The sequence below is a fragment of the Choristoneura fumiferana genome, chromosome 26 (assembly GCF_025370935.1).
Source record: "Choristoneura fumiferana chromosome 26, NRCan_CFum_1, whole genome shotgun sequence".
In the NCBI taxonomy this organism is placed as follows: domain Eukaryota; kingdom Metazoa; phylum Arthropoda; class Insecta; order Lepidoptera; family Tortricidae; genus Choristoneura; species Choristoneura fumiferana.
Window position 1 is genome coordinate 7,478,111 of NC_133497.1, and position 25,547 is coordinate 7,503,657.

A 25,547-nucleotide genomic window follows, 5' to 3' on the forward strand; every position below is an offset into this window, starting at 1 on the left:
TATTCTAACAATTTTTTCTTTCATTTCTCCGACGGTCGACGAGGCGTTCGTTCGATCGTTTGGTCACGTCATCTTTTTTATCCTGTAATGACTGATTTTTGCGTCCCACATGCTTAGGGGTAACCGAATAAGGAAGAAATCCAAGAATCCCCGCACCAGAAGAAAAGTTCTAGTGACCGCGGACGTAAATGTGAACTAGAAAGTGTGTAAACGGAGTCGCGAGGTGTCTCGTCCGTCCGGTTCGATCTGGTTTTTAGTGGTTTGAACCGAGAGTCGGGCTCCCTTTCCCCCGCATATCTTTAATTTCAAAGTTTGGTGGTGTATTAGAATATTTATTTATTTATAATTGTCCGTTATTCGGAGCGTTTTAGTGCTGTAATCGTTTTTTAAGTTCCGGATCAAAATGTCTGAGGAATCGTCTGCCGATCGCAATGTGGAAATATGGAAGATCAAGAAGCTCATCAAGAGCTTGGAGATGGCTAGAGGGTGAGTGTGGTTGATTGTCTATTTATGGTTAAATAGTATAAGTTATTTGAGGTTTTGGCTGCATGATCGGTGGGAAATGCCAACGAGGCTGCGTCAAACGCGTGTAGATGACAGGACATGCGCGCTCCGTGCTGCATGCGCAAAGTAACCTCGATACACGCGATTATTTCCAAGCTTTAGCAGTGCGCGTAGATGCAACAATGCTGATGTCGTGGTGACGCCAATCGATCCCGTCGCCTAAGAGACTGGCCCAAACAAACCAGACCAGTCTCGACGTGCGAAATTGCTCTAAAAGTCATACGCAAACTATTTTGCGTCAGTACTATGCAATGAATCTTTTAGAAACAGTAAAATAAGTGCAAATCATTCATAAACCAATAAAATTTTGAAAATTATTGTTTTTGTTATGAAAAACACAATCTTAGAACACACATCATAACTGTTGAGTCATGTTTTTCTTTGTCTATAAAATGACACAATACCTACTCAAGTCAAGTGCAATGAAAACAATAAATCCTGGGATATTTCCAAGCTACTCTGCAGTCATTTGCTTCCTTATTATCCACTAGCCTGTTGCCCGCGGCTCCGTTCGCGTATTGTTCGTTTATCGCTATCTTGCGAGAACTATGAAATTTTCCGGGATAAAAACTATCCTATGTCCTTCCCCAGAACTCAAACTATCAGTATACCTAATCTATTCCTTCGTGGAGGTCCATATCAATGAAGTAAAAGAATTTATTTGCTCACCCGCAAGACAGGGACAAACAGGGAATTACAGTAGACGGAGTTACAGTGACAAATTAAAATGGTTGTTGCGGTTTGTTATTCTAACATCTGGTAGCATGGTGTACGGTTGTGTTGCTCTGAAGATGAGCTCTGGTTGAGTTCTAAACGTGTCAGTGTAGTGTGGTGGTGGTGATAGATATGTTTGTGTGATTTGTGTGTGTTCTTACAGTGTGGAGGTGGAGGAACTGCATGAACACGCATATTTTGCATAAACTTAGTTATCATAAGTTGCGGGTGAGCAAAGAAATTCTTTTAGTTCATTTATCTGTATACTGAATTTCATCTTAATTGGTTCAATGGTTTACAACTGTGTGATTCAGTAACAAACATCCAAACATCTTCACAGACTCACATTTATAATATTAGTAGGATTATACCACATATTGTAACCACCAATGTCTTTATCAGCTGTATACATGCTACTAATGTCATCCTATATACAATTGCCAATGAAATCATAGCAAAATTGATTATGAAAATGCCACCCTGGTATGTGTTTTAGTTTCTTAGACACATATATTAAATCTGTATCTGTGTTTTATGAAAGGAAACAACTTGCTGAACAAAGTGTCTTGGAAATTTTAATTGTCACAAACAACATGGTTGCCATTCCTGATGTAGAAATCAACATAATGGCTTCTAACCATGTAGGTACCCTGAGAAGTACTATTACTATTACAATGTATGAAAATTGATAGCTTGGCATGTGGTATTAAAATGCATCACAAAACAAAAGAATTAAACTGACTTCTAAACTACAACCAAACCGCAATTCTTTATCCTGATATTCCCATGGGTTTGGGTACACATGTGAAATTGCAAAAAACTACTATACTCTGTCAATATGATGAGATGACAGTGAACAAAGGCCATTAAGCCGGCCACAGACTATTTAGTGATAGGAAAACCAATATTATAATTTCAGGAATGGCACATCGATGATATCCCTCATAATTCCGCCCAAGGATCAGATCTCAAGAGTGTCGAAGATGTTGGCGGACGAGTTTGGCACCGCGTCCAACATCAAGTCGCGCGTCAACCGGCTCTCCGTGCTCGGGGCCATCACATCCGTACAGCACCGGCTGAAGCTCTATACTAAAGGTATTTGCTTAAAGCTATACACACTGACGGTGGAGGCGGAGCGGCGCGTCGCGGCGCGGAGGCGGTACCGGTTGTAATATTCGAGCTAACGTGAAAGATACCTCCTAGTGGCCTCTTTCATGTTAGCGCCGTCAGTGTGTTTCTAGCTCTGTTTACAGTCAAAACCTTTTATAATGACTTGAAAATGAAATGGACAGCAATATTTGGTTGTTAAACATGGTTGGACATTATAATTTAACCAGTAATTTATTGAACCAGGTGTTACTTTGCGGAGATCCATATCAATCAATGACGCGACCTAGGTTGCGGATGAGCAAAGTAACTGTTTTAGTTAGTTATATATAACCAGTTTTATTTTGGTTAAGATTGTGTTGGGACTTTTTTCTTAGTTACATTGTTATAACTAGTGTCCTATAAACAGTTTTGACTGTACAGTCACCTGCATTAATATATGCCACAGTGGATTGTGCAAAAATGAAGATGACACATCCCACCAACCCTAGAAATAGAATACTTATCAGATATTTATGCACACTTTGTTGTTTGTTTGTAACCATCAGATTTGTGTGAAAATTGCATGTAAGAATTAAAAGAATGGGTTTAAAAAGCTGTACACAAAAAATTAACTGCACTCTGCTCTGAGTAACATGCCCTCAAACATCAGGGCCATAGCTGGCCAACTTATCCAGTTCAAATTGAACAGAAACTAAATCTAAAATATCGCATTTAACAGTGAAATAATTCTCCCACAGTGCCTCCAAACGGCCTTGTTATCTACTGTGGCACGATCGTCACAGAGGAAGGCAAAGAAAAGAAGGTCAACATTGACTTTGAGCCGTTTAAGCCGATCAACACGTCTCTCTATTTGTGCGACAACAAGTTCCACACGGAAGCTTTGACTGCGCTTTTGGCTGATGACAACAAGTTTGGCTTCATCGTGATGGATGGTAATGGAGCACTGTTCGGTACTCTCCAGGGTAACACTAGAGAGGTGAGGTTTGTTTGATAATATTCTATACTAGCTGTTGCCCGCGGCTTCGCCCCCGTTGTAGTTTTTCTGTATTTTCTTCCATAAAAACCTTCTCCTGGCAGCAACAACACACAAAAAAAAGAATTAGCGAAATCGGTGCAGCCGTTCCCGAGTTTTGCACTTAGCAACACATTTTACGATTCATTTTTATTTATAGAGACTATCCAAAAGAAAATGGGACCACAGAGTTTCATTGGTAAAATGAAAAGGCTATTCACAATTTTATTAACATTCCTTGTCTAAATAATGTTTTATTAATACAACTTAACATAGTACAAATACTTATCATTCAATTACAAATACTAGAATCTAGTAAATCTAGTAACTAGATGAAAACACAATAGTAGATTAAAACAAGCCATTTTACCTGAGATGTTCATATAGCCACACAAGTGGATAGACACATTGAGGGGAAAATGGTTTTAATGCTCGAGTTTTACACTCTGTTTTTCACTTCGATTGAGAGGAGATTAAATAGCAACAGTGGAAATAATTGTTTACTTACTAGGTACCTTTTATTTTTCATGTATTGCTATATTATTATATTTTTTTTAGTTTTATTGATTTATTTTGATTGATTTGATTGATTTTTAGTTGTACATAATAATTATTAAAAAATAATAGAAACTTTTTGTTTGTGGCTCTTGACACCTGATTATCTTGGTCTTAGACGAAGATTTTATTTTATCTGCTACAGCATAAAAAGTAATTTTATGTCGCCTAGATCCTGCATAAATACGAACTTTACGAGGATGAGAAGTGAAAACATATTTTTTTACCAATGAGACTCAAGTGGCCCTTATTTTCTTATGACTAATACATAATATTTTATATTTTTTAAATATTGCTCTATCAGTACAATATTAATAATGACATCATACCCTCTCTAATAATGACAACCTTAATATTAAGTGCATAAAGTCATGTCAGTAAACATATTTTTGCAACTTTAGTCATGTCTATATCTTTGCACTTGACTGTACGTCATTGCCATATCCTCCATAACCACATAACCACCCATAAGGCATATGTGCCTCATTGGACTGGGAACTTGTGAACAAGCACAGGAGGATTTGCATAATTGACATATGTGATTAGTGGCAAACACTTGTCATATACATCATAATGAAGTCGGTAGAACTCTCTTGCTCTTTATAATGCATGCAGGCAGAGCTCCCTAGCTGAATGAAGTCTAATTAAATATTTCCTTTGCACAGGTGTTGCACAAATTCACCGTGGACCTGCCAAAGAAACACGGCCGCGGTGGTCAGTCCGCGCTGCGTTTCGCCCGTCTGCGCATGGAGAAGCGTCACAACTACGTCCGCAAGGTGGCTGAGGTGGCCACGCAGCTCTTCATCAGCGCCGACCGGCCGAACGTGGCCGGGTTGATCTTAGCCGGTTCTGCTGACTTCAAGACTGAGCTCTCGCAGTCGGACATGTTTGATCCTGTAAGTTTTTGTTTTCGATCGGACTGTAAAGCCCAACACAGACGACGGGTGCGGGTCGTGCGCGGGCCCGCGGCGGTATATGAACGCCATCACACCGACGGCGCGCACGACCCGCACCCGTCGTCTGTGTGTGTTGGGCTTTACTGCTAGCCTCAGATTGCTTTTGCAGCTTACTGGAGAGAGGGCGAGCTGCTAAATGGGCTGCTCAGCAAATGGTAGTTTATCTTAGCATGCCAAAAGGTGAATAAGAATAAGAATAGTTTATTTGTCAAACATAGGTACAGATGTAGAGATGATAAAATAAAAAATATAGAACCCTGTATGTTTTGCCACATGGCGTACAAAATTTCAGTTTTTTTTTTTTTCTTTTATAATTGCTCCTATAAAATTACAGTCACCTGCAAGAAACGGTTCATTTACCTATCCTCGCTCCGCCGAGCTGTTTTCACTAGAGCTGCGTTAGGCTGCGTTTCCACTAAAACTATGCATGGATCTGTTGCGAGGAATGTGTTTTTCACGGACCAATAGAAACGCTTCATTTACCTCGCCTCGCTCCACTCAACTGTTTCCACTGGAGATGTGCTGTTCGAGGATAGATAAATGAAGTGTTTCTATTGGTTCATGAAAGACACATTCCTCGCAAAACATCCTCGAGCATCTCTAGTTGAAACGCACTAAGAACTGTTACTACATGGTTTTGATACTAAATGATCCTTCATCTCCCTTAGCGTTTGCAAGCCAAGATCATCAAGCTGGTGGACGTGTCTTACGGCGGCGAGAACGGGTTCAACCAGGCCATTGAGTTGGCGGCGGAGTCCCTCCAGAACGTCAAATTCATTCAGGAGAAGAAACTCATCGGCCGGTACTTCGACGAGATATCGCAGGTGAGCGGACCAGGCATTACGGACTTCGTATCGTACCGTCCCGCTCACGCTAATGGTATTTAAAATGAGAGTGAGCGGGACGGTGCGATATGAACTTCGATTTTCAAATTTCAATAGTAGCCCCCCAGTTGCATGTTAGAGCTTGTCTAATATCAAATGACGCCCTACCGCCGCATTGGGTCAATCAACTTTTTAGTCTATGTTACTCTGTCCACTCGGGAGACGCAAAAATGCAATGTTAGAATAATTTTGCCATAAAACTGTCACAACTCCTAACTTTTAGTGGATTTGTACCCATACAGATAGTGTTTAGCGAAGAGAAAATTTAAATCGGTTGAAAATTGGATTTATAGTGATTATTTTGGAAAAGCTTGTAAGTCTGTTTGGTTGTCACGTCATCACATCACGTCTAAACCGCTGAACTAATTTAGATGAAGTTCGGTCTAAGTACAGATAGTTTGAATCCCGGGAAATGGCATAGTTCCCGCGGGATAGCAATAAATAACCGAATTCTACGCGGGCGGAGTCTGCAATGTGCTATTCAATTCGATTAATTTAATACGGTATTTGACAACTCCTGATTTTGATTTGACAACTCCTGATTTTGATTTGACAACTCCTGATTTTGCCATATCTTAAGATTATTATGAAAATATAGATATACAGATAGTGTTTAGCGAGGAGATAATTTAAATCGGTTGAAAATTGGATTTATAGTGTTTTTTTTTTTGAAAAATCTATATACCTGTCTCTTTCTCAAACGCTTTTCTCTATGCAGCAAGTATGGCGGTACTGGCGTGTGACGTCACATCCCAGTATGTATTTCTCTCTCTAATCTTGAATTTCAAACCTTTATAACTTTGTTATTGGTAAAGGTAGCTTAAAAATTGTTTTTCTATTCGATAACAGGCATTGTGTAGTTTTAATTTACAAAACATATACAAAATAGTCAAATACCGTATTGTCATTGTTTTCGGTCATGCAGTTCTCTGTTAGACTCAAGATGGTTATTGTCGGATTTGTTGTCCAACTATTCAATTGATCTCAACGCGCGAGTAATCGGGCATCATGTTTCATACAACGCGCCGGCGCTGCTCCGTACAGTGAGCATTGTCGGACTCTCGAAATCCCGTTTTCTTTTTTACATTTAACTAACCGTACTTCTCCTCTATCTCGGCTGATGATGATGTGATGACATTGATGATGTTTCAATTGATATTTGGGAATTGCTAATTGTGCCTTGTGGTAGTTTTTTTTTTTCGAAAATCTATCAATAAGCTATAAGAAAAGGTGAGAGATGGTTGAAACATAGTTGCTGTACTCTTTGTGCAAACAAACTATTACTACACAGTAGATTTCTATGACTGTTAGTAATTTCGGTTTTTCCCTATAGCCAATATTAGCATACCGTATCGAGTCTGCCAAAAACCTTGGCACTTACGTAACAAATTATCTCGGCCATCAATCAGCGAATAAATGAGGAAGCTACCTATAAATAGCTAGTGGACTGACTGAATATGGCATCTTTGTCACTTCAGTCAAGGGCGTTTTGTTGTACAGTCGAACCAATGACTGTAAGCTATTGGGAAATAGTTAATATACTAAGGGTAAATATAGTACACTCAGCAACACAAGTAGATGAGCATTTGTGGTGCTCAAAAGCATCTACTCACGCTCTTATTTCCTTGGCGGTAGTTGTGTCTAGCACTTTTTTGATAACTAATATTATTCGTTTTAATTTAGCGACTCTGGGCCCATCACCAATTAAAGGAAACTAGAGTGGCAGGGTATATAAAACAAGTGTATTGTTTACAGTAAGCGACACACGAAAGAAGTGATTGTAGACAGCAGACGAAGAATAATAGAACATTATTCAAAATATTTAATATACACACATATCAAAAGATGGCCAGGGTGTTTAATACTAAATTACAAACATAAAGGTTAAACAGTCTACATAATTTTGAGCACCACAAATGCTCCTCCACTTCTGCTGCTGATTGTACCATTTGTACCCAAAAGAAAATAGTGGCCGCATGAGTTTCATTGGTGAAACGAAAATGCTTTAATAGAGGACATGAAACAAGCACGCCGCGCCAAGCCTGGCCGTGCACACGCGCTAGTTAGCGTTGCCCTAAGATGGTTTAAGGTGCGGCCACATGCAGTCGAGTCGCTCGTTGCTCGTTTGAAGCGATAAATCTGGTCACGTGACCCCATTTTTAAGGTGATTTTGAATTTTCCGCGACTCAAAAAAGTAGCGTCAAGTCGCCGCGTCGAGCAGCAGCGACAAGATGGCTGCTTGCAGGAGTGATCTTGGTCTTGGAAGCTGATTTAAATAAAATAAATTGGAGGGGATGAAAAAAAAACAGTGTCTTTGCCGAAACTGAAGAGATTTTTTTTCCAGCGATAAAGCTCAACATTTTGAGCTTTATCGCTATATGTCACGTGACCAGATTTGACGGTGAAAGCGAGCGTCGAGTGACTTCCCTGTCGCCGCACCTTTACGCGTGCGAAACCGAGCGAGCGAAGCGAAATCGGATGCCTCGTCTTATACTAATCGGTTTGTTGCGCAGGACACGGGCAAGTACTGTTTCGGCGTGGACGACACGCTGCGCGCGCTCGAGCTGGGCGCCGTCGAGACCCTCATCTGCTGGGAGAACCTGGACATCCAGAGGTGAGCTGATCAACAACCAATAATACTGGGGGGCCGTCCATAAAGGACGTCACACCAATTTTGACCATTTTAGCATCCCAATTGTAACATGTATTACTATGAATTGCAATTATTTTGTTCCTGCGTCACAAACCGCCTGATCTTATTTGTTTTTTTTTTACATTAGATAGATAGATTTATTTATTACCTTAAACACATGTCAGTTATAAGAAATTCACAAAAGGATCGTCAAATGTATACAAAAAATAAAAATAGAATTTACAATGTCAAATTAGAGATATATTTTTTTTTCAACTAAAGGGAAAAACAAGAATATAAATCTATTTAAAAATAGCAGAACGTTTGCTTTTTCGTTATTAAAAAAATAAACACTTATTTTGTTTGCCGTTTACAGATACGTTCTAAAGTCACACGCGACAAGCCAGGAGACCATCTTGCATCTCACGCCTGAGCAGGAGAAGGACAAATCACATTTTACCGACAAAGAGGTGGGTTACTTATAGTGGATATCCACTTGAAGCATGCACCTGCCTTGTACAGTCACCAGCATTAATATCTGCCACAGCGAAGCGTGCAAAAATATCTGACACGTACTTCCGACCCTAGAAATAGAGTCGTATCAGATATTTATGCACGCTTGTTGTGTCAGATATTGGTGCTGGTGATCGGTATCGGTTTCATACATCATTAATGGTAGCGTTCACATTTATCTGATGCAGTGTGTTGTGACGGGGGGAGAGAGAGAGAGAGAGAGAGAGAGATCACAACACGACAGATGAATGTGATTGCTGCTTTAGGCCGCGCATTGGACGCTTTAAGCATGGAACCCACTGACAGGTACCGGTTGTAATATTCAAGCTAACATAAAAGAGTCCCCAATAATACCGTGCGGGAAATAAGCGTGGCGCGGTATTCTATGCGAACTCTTTTATGTTAGCTCGAATATTACAAGCGGTACCGCTTCCGCCCCTCGGTAAGTGGGTTTAAAGCTTAACGAATAGCGGTTTTTTCCGCTCGTTGCGTGTTCTGCCAGGTGGCCACTGTACTGGGAGCGACTCGGCCGCATAACGAATAAATAACGCGCTCGCCGCTCTCCTGTAGGCTTGTGTAGTACATGTACAATTAGTTCCTGTCACTACTAAACTCTGTTCCAATGGCAGGCGAAAAACCAACATTGAAGAAGTATATATTTTGTTCGATGCACTTCGTTTATCATTTTTTCTTAGTACAAACTTTCAAAGCATGGGCTGTTAGTGGTCACTCAAGACAATAATACTTGTTGTATCATGTTTTAGAATGACGTTGAGAGACATGCGAAAGGTTGTCCATAATAAGTTTTGTCGCCTGCCGTTGGAACAGAGTATAGAAGGAAATATTCCCTCCCTGTAACGGCGCCGTCGATCAGCGCTCGCGCATGTGCGCGGGTGCTTTTGCAGCGGCGCCAGATCGACGCGCGGAACCAGCTAGTCGCCGCCCTGTGGCGAATGACTTTCCTAGATACCGTGCTACAGTTGTCAACGGAACTACGCATAACTGTCAAGTTTCGTATCATTATGCGGGATTTACACTCGCCTCGCGCCTCGTCTGGTATCTCGGCCCGCGGCTCGCGTGATCGATGGTAAATGAGCTTCCTGTTTACACTCGTGGCGAGTTTTGTTGTCTTTGAGCTGTAAGCTATCCTGCGCAGCGCAAGATTCAAACTCGAATGAAGCGAGAGCGCGAATGTAAACACCACGCTCGCGTTCGTCGCGAGGTCCTTTGACTTGTGTCCAAAAGCCGCTCTGGACGCGAGCGCTGCGAGGGGCTAGGTGAGGCGCGCGCGTCTGGTCACACTCTCACCTCTTACCTCGCCTCGTGACTCGTACGCGAGTGTAAATACGGCATCATGTCTCGTACATTACGACTGTAATGCCGCATTTACACTGGCGTTCGAGTTTGAACAAACAAAGAGTTATTGTATTGTATTTTATCTATATATAGTTACAAAGTGTGACTTATTTGTCTGTTATTTGTAGAGCGGGGTGGAACTGGAGTTAGTGGAGTGCCAGCCGCTGCTGGAGTGGCTCGCGAACAACTACAAGTCGTTCGGCGCCACGCTCGAGATCATCACCGACAAGTCGCAGGAGGGCAGCCAGTTCGTGCGGGGCTTCGGCGGCATCGGCGGTCAGTATACAACCCTTAAACAGCTTCTGTAACACTGCTATGGCGTTATAGCGCCGTTATACTTAACTTAATACAGCTCCTATAGCACCGCTATACTTCCTTAATGCCGGTCATATAACAGCGCAATACTTCGTTAGTATCGTTCCTATATCACTGTAATACTTCCTTAATAGCGCTCCTATAGCACTGCTATACTTCCTCAATACCGGTCATATGACAGGACAATACTTCCTTAGTACCGTTCCTATATCATTGTAATACTTCTTCAATACCTGTCATATAACAGCGCAATATGTACTTCCTTAGTACCGTTCGTGTAAAATTGTAATATTTCCTCAATACCGGTCCTATAAAACCCCTATACAACCCTTATAGTATCTTTCATTCCAATACCACCGCTATGATAACCCTGTACCGATCCTTTGCCACTGCTGTACTTCCCCTATTACACTGCTGTATGTCCATGATATGTTTGTGATTTTCTTATAAATTTCCTGACATATTATTTGGTATTTTTCAAAAAATAAATATTATATCGTATACCACTGCCATATAAGCACTATACGATACGTCCTCTATACCGCTCCCTTAACATCGCTATACAACCCCTACGCCATTATCTCTACTACAAATGTAAAGTTGAATTTGATTTTATATGTATTATAGTAAAACCGAACCGAACCTAATTTTAACATGATTAAGATGCTGTAAATACTGCAAAGTAACCTAATGCTGTGTGCTACTGATACTAATCTGTATGTTTCTTTTTCTTTTCCTGCTGCTTGGAAAACATCGCTGGATATGTGAAACTTGGAAAAAACTGCAAAATTATTAATTTATTTTGTTATAAAATACGAAAATATTATTATTTACTTTAAATTGTAGGCATACTTCGATACAAAGTTGATTTCCAAAGCCTACAGTTGGACGAACCGTTGGACGACGTAGACCTCGACGACTATTAAATTATTAATACACTCGATTTACACTGAAATTTGATTGTAATTGTCATTTTAAATAAAACATAGGATTTAAAAAAAAAACACGTCAAGAAGAAAAAATTCAAAGTTGGCGCGATATTTTTAATGACAGTCATGGTCATAATAGCCTGCCAAATTGATAAGTTATGCCCGAAACACAGAAAGACCGATTTGCTGAACCACTGGTCGACGGGGTTCCGCATGGCGGAGCTCCTATCTCTTTGTGGTTTTGATCTTTATGCACGAATTCAAACTAATGAATCTAAAACAAAGTATCATACATAATGTTTAAAAAAATCGAGCATTTTGAGCGTCGGGCTATTTTCAGACAAGAATTTTGAAAAAATGCGAAATTTGTGGTATTAGGAGACAGTCAGTTTTTTATTTATATCTTAGTGTTGAGGACTCGGTAAAAGGAAACGAGTGTGTAAATATAATTATGGCAACGTAAAAAGTGGGGCAGAGACATGTGTTTTACCTGTTATATGCTTATAATAACAGTTTTTTGCTGGATAGACTCTAGCTTACGAAATGCGCTACAGTAAAATGTAAACAAATTTGGCACGCCATTGGCTGATTTATTTCTTGACTGATGAAAATTTCAGTGTAAATCTAGTTGATGTATGAGGTACTCGACTTAACATGTTTTTAGGAAAACACGTAACACATATGCTTGCAATACGATTTTGAATGCCATATTCATTAAACGCCACGATGCGGACTCCATTGACTATCGGCTGAGTGATACGGTATCCCCATATCGGCGCATAGCGGAATCGGCAAAAGCCGATAGAAAAAAGCTTTGTCTTCGCAATAAGAGCGTAAAAGACGTCGACGCGTCGGCCGAGCCTAGCCGATCCGAGCCGAACCATCCCTTTTTAGCTCTTTCTTCCAACTATGTTTTAATTTCATCATAATCGAACTAAATACCTAGCACAAAGCGGGACTTTTCTGCTCTAGAGCAGAAAAAATGTATGAAATCCTTTCACCACCAAAGAGTTAACTCAAGTATTTTTGTTATTAAATTAGCCCGCATAGTGTAAAAAAATCTAGTTTTAGGTTGGCCTGAAGGTCTTATGAAATTTGACAGATTGCGTAAAAAAAAATGGTTGCTACCAATTGTACTAAAAGTAGTAGCCTTATATTAAAGAAAAGCTTTGTGTGTTTGGTTGGACAATTTGGCGCCCATCCGAAATTTGACAGAGAACTAATAAAAATATCTGGTACTAACTCTGTCAAAAAAAAAAATTAAAAAAAAATGGCCTTTTGTATTTTCCGTGGTCATTTTTTGAGAGTGCGAATGTAAACTTACTCACAAAAAGGGAATCATCGAGTGCTATAGTGACATTTCTTTCCTGTTAATTGTTTGGCATGAGCTTTTTTTTTCGTCTACTATTCCTGTAATAGTTGTAAGAAAAGCAGAGGGGCTACTACGAAACTCGCAAATCGAAGTTCGTATCGCACAAGTTCGTATTAAATGACATAAGCGTCAACGGGACGGCCACTTCGAGATTTGCACTTCGAGGTATAGGGCCTGATTATGCACCTCGCATTAAGTAATTAGCCTCGTGCTGTTAAACCCCTCGCTCACGCTCGGGCTCCAAATCGGCGCTCGGTACAATAATAAATAACTTTCTGCTTGGTGCAACAATTTGTATCGGCTTTTACAGATTCCGCGTCGATAGATAATGGGGAGACCCATACAGACGTAGTGCATAATGTATTTCCATCGGGAAACGTCGGATGTATCGGACGCACCCGAAGTGTCAATCAACTTTTGTATTAAATCATACACATCCATTAATATGAAACTGTATTTAGGTTCAAAAGTCAATCCTCGAGTTTGAAGCATATAATGCTAGCGGTACACCCCGAAGTTCAGTAAAAAGCTGCACATTGTGTTAAAAAGCATGAAAATCTAAACGATTGATCTTTAGGCCATACGAATCAATTTGACCCGTAGCACGAAAAAAAAAAACAAAAAGGAGAGGAGTTATGACGTCAACTTTTTTTCCCATACAAAAAAAAAGATGACGTCATAACTCCTCTCCTTTTTGTTTTTTTTTCTTGCTACGGGTCAAATTGATTCGTATGGCCTAAAGAGCAGTCGTTTCGATTTTCATGCTTTTAACACCATTTCGTCACTACTTTGAAAAAATCTCGTATCTAAAATCAATATGAAAACCAGCGACCTCGCTGAGTCTCATGTCCATTTTGCCTCACTTCATAATGTTATCTGTTTGTATTGTATTTAAGTTTGTGATGGTGAATAAAAATTTCTATTTTTTTTTTTTTTTTTATATGTCAACAAGATTGAACCTTGACGTAATGTTCATAAGGTCCACTCAGAAAAATTATCTACTTTGAGATACGAGATTTTTTAAGTAGTGACGATTTGCAGCATTTTTTAACCGACTTCAAAAAAAGGAGGAGGTTTCAATTCGTTGTATTTTTTTTTTTTTTTTAATGTTTGTACCTCAGAACTCCGTCATTTATGAACCGATTTCAAAAATTTTTTTTGAGTTCGTCTAGGAATGCTTTCAATTAGGTCCCATAAGCAGCAAATTAGGATCTGATGATCGGATCTTAAGGAAATCGAGGGAACTCTTCAAATATGGTAATTTGGATATATTTAGCAGTAACTCTTGCATTTGCTCTGCAAATCATAATTTGGTGAAGTGGAACTGATGATGAAGACCAGATTTGACAACGAACTACTACTATCAATAACAAGTATTTCACGGTTAAATTTAAATTATCATGATTAATATACTTACCTAGATAAGCAACTAAGAGAAGCTTTAAGTTAATGATTCTTTCGAATGATCTGATGCTGAAGCCAGAGGTAGGCGACGGAACTCTGTTATAAAACACGTAACTAAGTCGTGTTGGGCTTAATGGAATAGTTGTGAGATGTTCTTTGGCTACGAATCACTAAAAGTGAGAAATAAAAAAATTTAACAAAAAAGTAAAACGACTCCAAAAAATAAAAAAATAAAAAAAATGGACCGACTACAAAACCTTGAAATATTTTAGTAAGTAGGTACGTACTAGCTCGAAGTCGGTGACTCAGCACGACCCAAGCAGGAGGGATGAAACCATAGTATGTAGGTGAAGTAGACGACTATTGTGAATTGTCCCACTCCTGCTGGCTCGTGCTGAGGCACGACTTCGAGCAGTACGTACTACTTACCTAGAAAAATATTTTCAAGGGTTTTGTAGTCGGTCCATTTTTTGTTATTTTTTTATTTTTTTGGAGTCGGTTTTACTTTTTTGTTAAAAATTTTTTTTTTTGCGTAGCGCTAGCACTAATAGCACACTGAGATACAATCTCTACGATCAAATTATACGAGTATAAAGAATGTAATGTAAACGAGAACTGAATCAAAATCTTAACAGCTGTTAACCACTCTGTATCGACTATTGATTTCTCGCGAACTTCCGCCACTGAGCCTGACTGAACTAGCATGACAAATGCGAACGTTTCCAATAAAATACGATGGAAAATGATTATTCAGTACGTCTGTACAGGATAATACATGAACAGAATAAATAATTATATTTTACACATCTTTACGTCCGTGCGGTGGTTCATTACGATTGTAACCTACATTTATGTTGGTTTTAATCTTTACCTTGGAAGGTCTTGTTGCATAGCAACAATTTTCCATGTAGTCACAATACAAACACTAAGTCTGGGATGCATATAAAACTGTTTACCAGATTGGATTCGTGGGTTAGCAAAATCACCGAGTCAAGACAAGCCTCGCCTGGCGGAGCTCCTATTACACGTTGAAATCAGGCCTCGGCCTTCATGATTCAAAGTAATATGATTCAATCTATGTATTTACACTTTTTTTCAAGGAATCGACATTTTGCGTTTCCGCCATCATATTTGTAGGTTTAAATCGAAAATAATTTAATTGCTTCTTACCCAAACCCTGGCTTCGTACAATCTCCACATTATTCTTTATTTCGCTGTCCAGTCTTGCCTGTCTCTAACAATATATCCATCAACGTACATAATACATAATAAAATATAAAGTTTTGTTTGAAACCATGCATGCCTTCAGCGATTTTTAGCAATAGATTGATAGAAACATTTAAGCAATAGGTAACACCAATTTTATGACCTGTTCAGAATTCATTCTCTTTTCCCGAGCAGCTAACTAGTATGTTCGTATGCAAGCTGTATGACCTTGCAAGTTTAATTTAGTACCTGCCCATTTGTAGATATGAGGACGATGCCAGTACAGTCAAAGTCATAATTATATGTACGCTACCAATATCTGAAAAATATCTATACACCTTTATATCACTGGCCATAAGGTCAAATAGGTTGATGTAATATTATGGCCTCGACTGTACAGTCAATAAAAGGTTAAGTTAGTTTTGATGTTATACAATTTTCTGAACAGGTTACATAAATATGTATACAAATATAAATCAGTACCTATATACCATGATATAATATATTGCCTGAAAGGCATACAAACGCATGATGAGAAAACAAATGGTTTTATCGTTTTCAAAGGTGTTGCCGGCGGGTTTTTAAACTATTACATTGTCAATAAACGTCAAAAAATTAACTTGTGCCACTAAAGGAATTTAATCGTTGTGATCATATTACTGATTGCAAGATGGCGTACCGAAGCGTTCTTCTATATAAAAAAAATGGATAAGGCCTTTTATACAGAACGAGAAATAAAGCACGAGTTGTAATGTATCTGCATAGGCGATTATGCAGGTGAAAAGATATGATATGAACACACAGTTTCAGTTTCTACAGTGGTTTCATTGTAGCATGGTGCGGTCACTTGATGCACGTTTCGTTTTACTCAAAAAAGTTGCTGCGGTCTAAATATATGGAAGTATATTTCAGTTGTAGCCTGAATATGACTGGCGTAAAATATTTGAACATAAAGAACTATGTTATACGAAATAAATTTAAGCTATCAGATTTTTATAATCAATTAATTAAATTCAAAGCACAATTAAGTGAAGAAACGTAATATGCATGTAACGTAACACCAGCGACTCGTTTAGTGATGGGACCTTCTTGCAAACTCCGTTTAGCCTTACTTTAAGTGGCAAATAATATTCCAACCTAGAATTTCACTAATATTCTCATCAAAATTAGCGTAATACTCGGAATGATGACATTAATTTTGATTAAGATTTTAAAGTATTAGTTTTATTGACTCAAGTTTCGACACTGACTCTCAGTCTTGTGATATTGACAGCTGTCAACCGCATCATGCTACAATGAAAGTACTGGGATTCGATTTGTAGCATTCGAACATGGCGGATGTAGACAATATCTAATTTTGCTATTTCTGTTTCTTTGGCTAGTTGAAGTATAATTTTGATTGTGTTTTATGCGGCGATTAACCTTAACAGTGAACAGTGATCACACAATTCTATATTGCTCTCGTGTCTGGCATTTTTTAATGAGCAAATTGTCTCTACATGGTTTCTGGAATTTTACTATCAAGTTGCAAAAACTACAATCACCGTACAACGTCCCTCTCAAAGAGAGTTTACCTTGACACTGGCGAAGTTGTCCTATTAATTAGGACAGAAAAGCGATATCTTAATAGAGAAGAAGAAGAAAGTACTGTACATATAAAGTGACACATGTTAAACACATTCGTAAAGGTGATGAAGTTATATTTTTTCGTGAAAGTACAAGTTACCCTACTGGCAATGCCTTTGAATAAAAGAGTTTTAAAGTTTTAAGTCTCGGACGTAATTTTAATTCGACTTAAGTTTGATAAGTTCTAGTCATAGAATTAGGGTATGTTTTAAACGGCTAAATTTTAGTCCTATTAATTATATTTTTAAACATAAAAATAAATTTTAGGTATGTACTCGTGAGGTCTAAAATGTGACACGGTTCCACAAATGTATGCTTTTCTGGTATTAAAAAAAAAACGTTTGCAATAGATTTTTATTTTTCATCCGCAACGCGACGCTCTGAAGTAAAATGGATGTTTGTAAGTAAAGTTTGGTGTGTGCGAATTCTTACGCGCTAAAATGCTTCATTCTCTCACTCTAACACTTGATGACTTGAAACAGTAAGAAAAAACAATTTTAAAGCGAAGTTATCTGGAATCATCTTGCTCGCTAATCCTGCCGTGAAGCAGCAGTGCTTGCACTGTTGTGTTTCGGCGTGGAGAGTAAGACAGCCGGTGAAATTACTGGCACGTGAGGTATCCCATCTTAGGCCTCTAGGTTGGCAACGCGTCTGCAATACCCCTGGTGTTGCAGATGTTTATGGGCGGTGGTGATCTCTTACCATCAGGAGACCCATTTGCTCGTTTGCCATCCAGTCAAATAAAAAATAAAAATAAATAAATAAATAAAATCAATCTTTTTTTGTATACCTGTAGGTATACGTTCAAATCTTCTTTCTCATCGGGTAAAAATATAAGTTACAGTTTAACAAAGCGTGGTTTGAAACGCGTTGCAATAAATTTCGCTCGAAAAAAAAACAAAAACTAGTAAATCATGAACAGTTTTATTGGTATTTAATGAAATTTATCCGGATAACACACGTCTTAATCGAGTTTAGCTCAACATGTTTCGACTTTCGGGCTAATTCGTAGCCCTTCTAGCTATGCTACTCAGCGGCTGCTGCAACACGCGCACTGCGCGTCACCGCTTTGCGGGGGCTACTACGAAAATCGAAGTTCGTGTCGTTCCGTCCCTCTGACACTTGTACTATTTAATACAAGAGTGAGAGGGATGGTACGATACAAACTTCGATTTTCGAATTTCGGAGTAGGCTCTCTGCTCGCCACTAGGTACCCGACGAAACTAATATCGGCGCATAACTACCCACGTTTTAATTATCATTTTTGTTTTGCCGGTGGGTGTTTTTTTTTAAAGTAGAACTAATAAAAATCATTGTACATTACACTTCTTAACGTTGTGTATCGTTGTTACATATATCCATCTCATTATTCACGGCGCACTATCTGATTGTGATCGTATGAACCCACTAAGAAATGGAAAATGACAGAGTATCCATTTGTCACCCTGTAGATTTTTTTTACATGCATTCTTACGCGGATCGGAGGTAAAAGTTTGTCAACTGTGGATGACATTTATGTTTATTACTTTTGTGAGACCGCAGCTCTTGTGTGACAGTCGTTTCTACAGGTGGTTCGATTACTCTAACGCTACGTGTCCACCTAATCCTTTGTCGGCCGAACTTGGCCGATAGAATCAAATGTATATGAAGGAACGAGAGCGCCTACACAGATCGCGGCTGTAGCAGTGTAGGCGCTTTCGTTCCTTCATATACATTTGATTCGATCGGCCGACAACGGATTAGGTGGACACGTACCGTAATAGCATCGTTAATAAGAGGTCAGTCTGTTGGTTGACACTGTTGACAGACCTTAGCACGGATTTCGTTATTAAGTGACCTAGTCTGTGCCTAATTGTGCGTGTTTAACTATGGCTATAGTTTTTTTTTTTTTAATTTATATACTGTACAACTATTGTGCCGACTGCAACGGAACTGCTATGAAAAGTATGGTCGTTAGTTGGCAGTTACGTTGCGGTTAGAATGCAATCCGTCTGTACTGGCTTTTACTTAACAGATGTTGGCTGATCAGTATAGTCGAACCATCGAACCGATTTATAGTCGTTCCAATCGTTTATTTAACTTTTGACAGATCACGCCCGTGAAGTTTTACAATAATTTTCGGTACAATGTACTACAGAGAATACGGTACTTCATGGACGGGTACCGCCCACTGTGATTTCCCATTCGTAATGAATGACCATAGACTATAAAAACCATTTTGAAGTAAATCGATTTTATAAATAAAACATAAATTTAAAATTATTGTGATTATATTTTATATCAAAATCATTTTAAAATAATAAATACATTAATATGCCTTTAGGGATTAAAAAGTTAAAACAATTAAAATAGGCACTGTTACACTATTTTTAATTATACCTACCAGGGGCGTCTCGTTGTGAGTGACAAAACTGGCGTCGCTGCCGCGTCCATTTTTTACTAAATTACCGTCGGAAGTGATAAACAAATTAACTTAACATAAATGGTTTATTTTAATATGTAAGATAAAGTAACGTAAACACCTGTGAATGTTTATAAAACAATGCAAAATGTTGAGCAAAAATAAAATATGAATGTGTTAAATCGATTAAAACTTCTTCATGAATAAAATCGATTGTTAAAAGAAATCGAATCATTAACGCATCAGGGCATCACTATTTTAATTAGTACTCGAGCTGTCAAAAGTTAAATAAACGATTGGAACAATTATAGTTCTGTTTCTATTTTTATAGTTTCATCATTATTATTATTATTATTATTATTGAAACAACACTGACTAATGATAATTTTCTGCGCAGGTCTCCTCCGCTACAAAGTGGACTTCCAATCTATGCAGCTGGATGAAGAAGAAGTGGACAATATCTACGACATCGACGACTATTAAGGCGTGGCCGCACCGGAGCGGGTGGCATCTGGCCCGGTCGGGCTCTCTTTATTGCACACCGCGTTATACCCTTGTACGGACACCTTGTTTTCCCGTGAAAACCACAGCTATTCACTATGTAATGTGTAGATCATTGTGTCGTGTCGTGAACAAGCGGTTTTATTCATTCTTAGCGCAGCAACTAGCTTTTGTCACGCCTGGTGCGTAATTTGCTATTACTGGGCTACTGTTAATACGAGTAGTCTATAATATTTTGCGCACGTTCCATACATTTTAGTCGCGGTTGTGTTTCATACGTTTAATAATTTTGAACACACTTTATGGTAACTACTGACTTTTATCAATGTATTTACCGATTTAAATTCCTTAGTTATTTTTGCCATTCTGTCAATTTATATTATTGCAATAATGAATTTGGGACTGTTGATTGATTAAAAAGATCAAGGTCAATTTGGCAGTGCGTTTTTCGTGAAGTTAGAGACCTTTTTTTTTTTTCAATAAATAATAAATATGCAACTTTTATCTTATACTTAATCATTTGCGTGTAGAACTGGCTGATTTAGAATAACGCTGTGTGCAATAACGAAAATAGTTTAATTCTGCACATGACCATGCAATATGCATTTTACACAACTCAATTAGGTAATACAGTGTGCAGAGTTAAGACCGTCTAGACTTGGTCGGGTCTATACCTACCGCATGGAGCCGGTCGGTGTGGACCCGACGCTTACTAGTAGCTTAAAGTTACGCTGCCGACTTTGACGCGGTGGCAGTTTTACATTGGCGTCTAAAATGTCTGAAGTAATTATTTTATCAATCAAATCAAGTTTTTGGGTGTGCAAATGTTTAAAATCATTGCGGAGAGAGCTCTTAACTGTAAAGTCACACTTGTAAGTGCCAATGTATAGTATACCTAGTAAGATGCGCAAGGGAATTATGAAATTTAACATCATCCAAAGTATAATTTTTGTATGATGGGTCTTACAAGGATAACTTACCGTTGGTGAATCGGTCAATATGACAAGAATTTGACTGTACTGTGTCAGCTTTTGAAATTTCGTAGAACACTGTCGCCGCTTCAAGTTGCTCAGCTACCGCCGTAACCTTGTCGCGTTCGACTGTACAGCGCGGACTAGATACAATCGGCAACGGAAGTAACAATCGTGCTCAAAAATGTACACCGATTTTCTTTACAATGTTATAGTGTATGTTTTGATGGACCATGTTTACTTGTGTTGTCTGTATAATCGACTAAGAAAGTGCTTTACGATCCAATGTCAGTTAAAGTACAGTACGGTTTAAAAGTGGCTTGAAATATCGAAGACTAATTTAATTTACAAGTCAATGTGACAATCAGCCTTGTTATTTTTATTCTGATGTAGGAAGGAACTGTAATAAATAAAAGATAAAGCACATAATTGGTCGAATTTATTAACCTGCGTTAATATCTGCCACAGTGGGGCGTACACAAATATGTAACGCATCGTACCGGCCCTAGAAGTAGTGGCGTATCTGATATATATGCACGCTTTTTGTGTTAGATATTGGTGCTGGAGTCTACATCAAAAAATTCGGTGTAAAATAGAAACTGCGCTGTCGAGTATTACTTGACTGATTTAATAGAAGCGCGAGGTTGCAGGCGACTCATGTTTCTCTATGTATAAAATATATTACTTATGTATTAGTTAATCCGAGTTTTAAACCATTTTTATAATGTATCGTCAGTGCGCTTATTTTATCTTATATGTTCACGTTTATAGTTAGGTCATAAGGGGTTGCATTCGTCTGGTGTAATAAAAGAAACTTATACAACTCGTGCCACGTGAGTGCGTCTGCGTGCGCTGGTGGCGCCGTGGGCGTTTTGGGCGACTAGCAAAAAGGAATGTCAATTTCACGCGAGCTAGAAGAGAAACGTGTCTGGCTAAAAAGCCATACCTTTTCCCAGCACCGTCTATAACAATTTTCATTGCTCAAATTCCATTCCAGAGCAAATAGCAGAGTTCCATCATCATCTCAGCTTATATACGTTCCACTTTTGGGCACGGACTTACTTTCAGTTTGAGACAGATATTTGAGATTAAAAATAAATGAAACAAAAATGTGTGCCTCAATAGCAGAGAGGTGAAAAACTGCAGACATGGATTATGAAAGGAAACATCTATAATATCTCTGTGTCTTTTGTTTTTTGTGTCGACTAGTTGAAATGGAAGCAATCGCTCTGAAACTTGCGCCCCCACGGCTCTAGTCTAACTTCACAGACCTAAACTCACCTGATGCAAATTGTATTGATTTTGCATCATTTGATAAGTTGCACAAACAATTATGGCACATTTTGTATATTACCATGCGGTATTTTTAAAGTTATGAACACTACGAAGGGAAAAGGTACACTTATGTTTAGTATTTAACAGGAATAACTTGAAAAAAGTATACATAAACATCCTTTGTGGATGTATTTCTTGCCTTCGATCGACAATACAACTAGGTGAGGAACGCTCAAGTATGAAATTGGTCGCTATTTATTACAAAAAATGATAAATATCTTTGGTTTGCCTCACGTAGTCTCATCAATAATATCGGTTAGGACTAAGCACTCAAAAATATTGCTCCAGGCTACATAAATGGAGTTTATGTTAGATATTTTTGAGTGTTTGATCAGTAGTTGTTATTATTTTGGTGTCTGAGTAAAAAAAATAACGCTGTGACTCTGAGCTTCTAAAGTCTTGATATTAACTATCTAAGAAATAAGAGCAGTTTTGGCGAATCTATTTTGCTCGGCTATTTTTGTTGATCGAAGTTTCAAGCTATTTTATCTATGTTTGTCTGTCACCGATATGCCTATGCCTCGAGCGGATATGAAATAGCGGCATGGCAATGTAAAAATATTTTTGTATGTATTGAAATATTGTATTTGTAGTCACAACCGAAACAGGATCAAGTTGTTGCCATTGTGAATATGGATCATTAATTACTGGTAATAAGTACCTCCTAGCCTAAATTGTGGGAATAATAGGAAAGTAAAAAGGAAGTACAATGCAAAGAACTTGGTCGTGTTACTTCTGGACCGAATATTGTTTGTTTAAAAACTAGCGCACTGGACTCCACGGTTATGTATGTATTAAAATTAATATGAATGTGCCTTATTGAAATAAAATGCTGAAAATGGATGATGGTTTTTATTATGTCTCCAATTTGTAAGTTGATGCTGGTCTTCTTTATTGCTAGCAGAATTACTGGCAGTAGACCTACCGAATCTGTTATGTTCTACAGAACATAAATGTACAAAGGCAAAATTGTCTGTTAACCCTTTATAAGGCAGAGACGATTTAGCGACCAGATGCATTGATTTGGAAATTCTACCTTATTCTTTTAGTAATAAGTTACAATATTCATTGTAATTATTGAAAATACTACTAGCTTTAAAAACATCCTTTGCTATGTATGTATTCGATAGAGGTGCTTTTGATTCTGTGGTAGTGTTCGAATAAATGGGGCCTTATAAAGGGTTAAAGGGATCTCTTCTAGCTAGCCTTTGAATGTTTGATAGGTCAGAAAACAAGGATAATACAATGAAAAGATAAACCTCTCGTATGTCACAAGTAAAAAAACATTAGATTTGAAGCAAATTTGAAGAATAAAAATTCTACAGATTTAAATAGATACCTATAGATACAGAGCTAAAATAGATTTGGCATATATTTGTGCCTGGTCTGGACATACGAAAGTACCGAAAAAATCCGTTCACCAAGAGCGTTCATTCGAATCGATCGGATGGAATGAACGACCAAAAGTTTAAAGCGTAAAGAAGTACAAATCAACGCACCTAAAATGAGCTCCTGGCGACATCTGCGCAGTGAGCGAAATACGGACCAAATTGGCGGCGGAGTGGGGGACGCGAGAGGGGGCGTAGGAGCGCGCGCGCGGCCGTCACGCTATTGGCTTGTTAGTTGACAGATGCGCAAACGTATCCCCTCCACTAGCCACCCAGAGCTCTTTTTACGTGCGTTGACTTATAATAGTTAACTTTTCATTTACCGGATAGGTTACTTTCGTATTTATAATACTAGCTAGTACGGATGAAATAAAAGATGCTAAGAAAAGTAGTCGTATTATAATTCCAGACATGCGGTTACCCTAAAAACAAATACAAGCCCGTCATAATTTCCCCTTTTTCTTTGCGAACGTTATAAATGAACATATCAAAAAAATCAAAGCAACGACGACTGCAATTCGTTCTCATACGACTTCCGAGTAGATACATGAGGGATGCGAGGGCCAGATTTTTTGCCGCTCAGTATAGTTTCTCGTTCATTTTTGAGCGTCATCCTTACAAAGTATTATCCTTGCGTCGATAAATAACACCAGTATTATTTTTTACACCATGTTAGTATATAAAATGGTTGACAGATGCCAGTAAAAGCAGACATCTTATTTTGATAAAAGCGCCATCTAGGTAATCTTTTATACACCGCATTGGTGTTTAAAACTGACGCTAGATAGCACTAAAAGCAGACATACAATTTTAATAAAAGCGCCATCTAGGTATTTTTTTTTACACCAAATGGGTTTATAAAATTGGTACTAGATGGCAATAGAGGCGGACATCAATTTTGATAAAAGCGCCATCTAGTAAATTTAGTAAACACTTGAAAGAAAGAGGGCTTCCTTTGTGAAAAGTTCTTTTGTTAGTTCTGCTATTCGCCTCTAGATGACACTTTAATCCAAAAATTGAATTTTGTGCCTCAATGAATAAACAGATGGCAGCACTCAAAAGTTCCGTTTTATGCTTACATCATTCTTCAAATCTCTTCTTGGAGGAGGAATATAAAACCAAGAATAATTGTTTCAAAAATAAGTTAAAGAACAGGGTGCTCTTTCTACTTTTTATGCTTACATCATTCTTCAAATCTCTTCTTGGAGGAGGAATATAAAACCAAGAATAATTGTTTCAAAAATAAGTTAAAAACACGGTTGATACTCTTTCTACACAAAAAATTGTTATCCGGGTCATTATATTTAATATAAAAAATTGTTAGTTTAGTCAGTACCTATTAGTTTTGTATAATGTAATGTACTTACTGTAACTATTGTGCACAATATTGTTAAAATGAGTGTTTGGTTCACCAACAAATTGTTTTGCAATTTGGCGAAATACTTCTTATGGTAAAATGTGTACATAACAAATAATATTTTACAATACTTAATAAAAAAAAATGTGTATCTCAGTCAGTAGGACAAGAGTAGGTAATTTTTTTATTTCATCTTTCTTATTTCTTTAAAAAATATTTTTTCTTAAAAAATAGATCACATAGGGATACAGGAATAGTATTTCATAAAGGAGTAAATGCGTGTAATTTTTTTTGAAGTCACTGAATTCTTTTATTTAAATACAATAATTAATAGGAGTAAATTGAATAACTAGATATTATTAGATAAAGAATCGCAGCTTGCCGTTGCTTGTGTAGGTATGTGCGCCGATAGTCAATGCTGTACGTTTTGAAATAACTCTTTCTTA

At 38.1% G+C, this 25,547-nt stretch overlaps 1 protein-coding gene across 2 annotated transcripts; it reads left to right on the plus strand.

The window, feature by feature from the left end:
- The first annotated feature begins 17 nt into the window (after positions 1-17).
- On the plus strand, positions 18-23,199 carry eRF1 (eukaryotic release factor 1). Of its 2 annotated transcripts, none has more exons than XM_074107736.1 (9): positions 18-486; positions 2,198-2,373; positions 3,126-3,364; positions 4,621-4,851; positions 5,580-5,735; positions 8,309-8,409; positions 8,804-8,897; positions 10,425-10,572; positions 19,947-23,199. In XM_074107736.1, the coding sequence occupies exons 1-9, from the start codon at positions 404-406 to the stop codon at positions 20,030-20,032; spliced, it is 1,314 nt and encodes a 437-aa protein (XP_073963837.1). In that variant the 5' UTR covers positions 18-403; the 3' UTR covers positions 20,033-23,199. The 2 variants fall into 2 exon arrangements, with proteins under 2 accessions (XP_073963837.1, XP_073963839.1); XM_074107738.1 differs by lacking the exon at positions 19,947-23,199 and adding an exon at positions 11,458-12,775.
- The last annotated feature ends 2,348 nt before the right edge of the window (positions 23,200-25,547 follow it).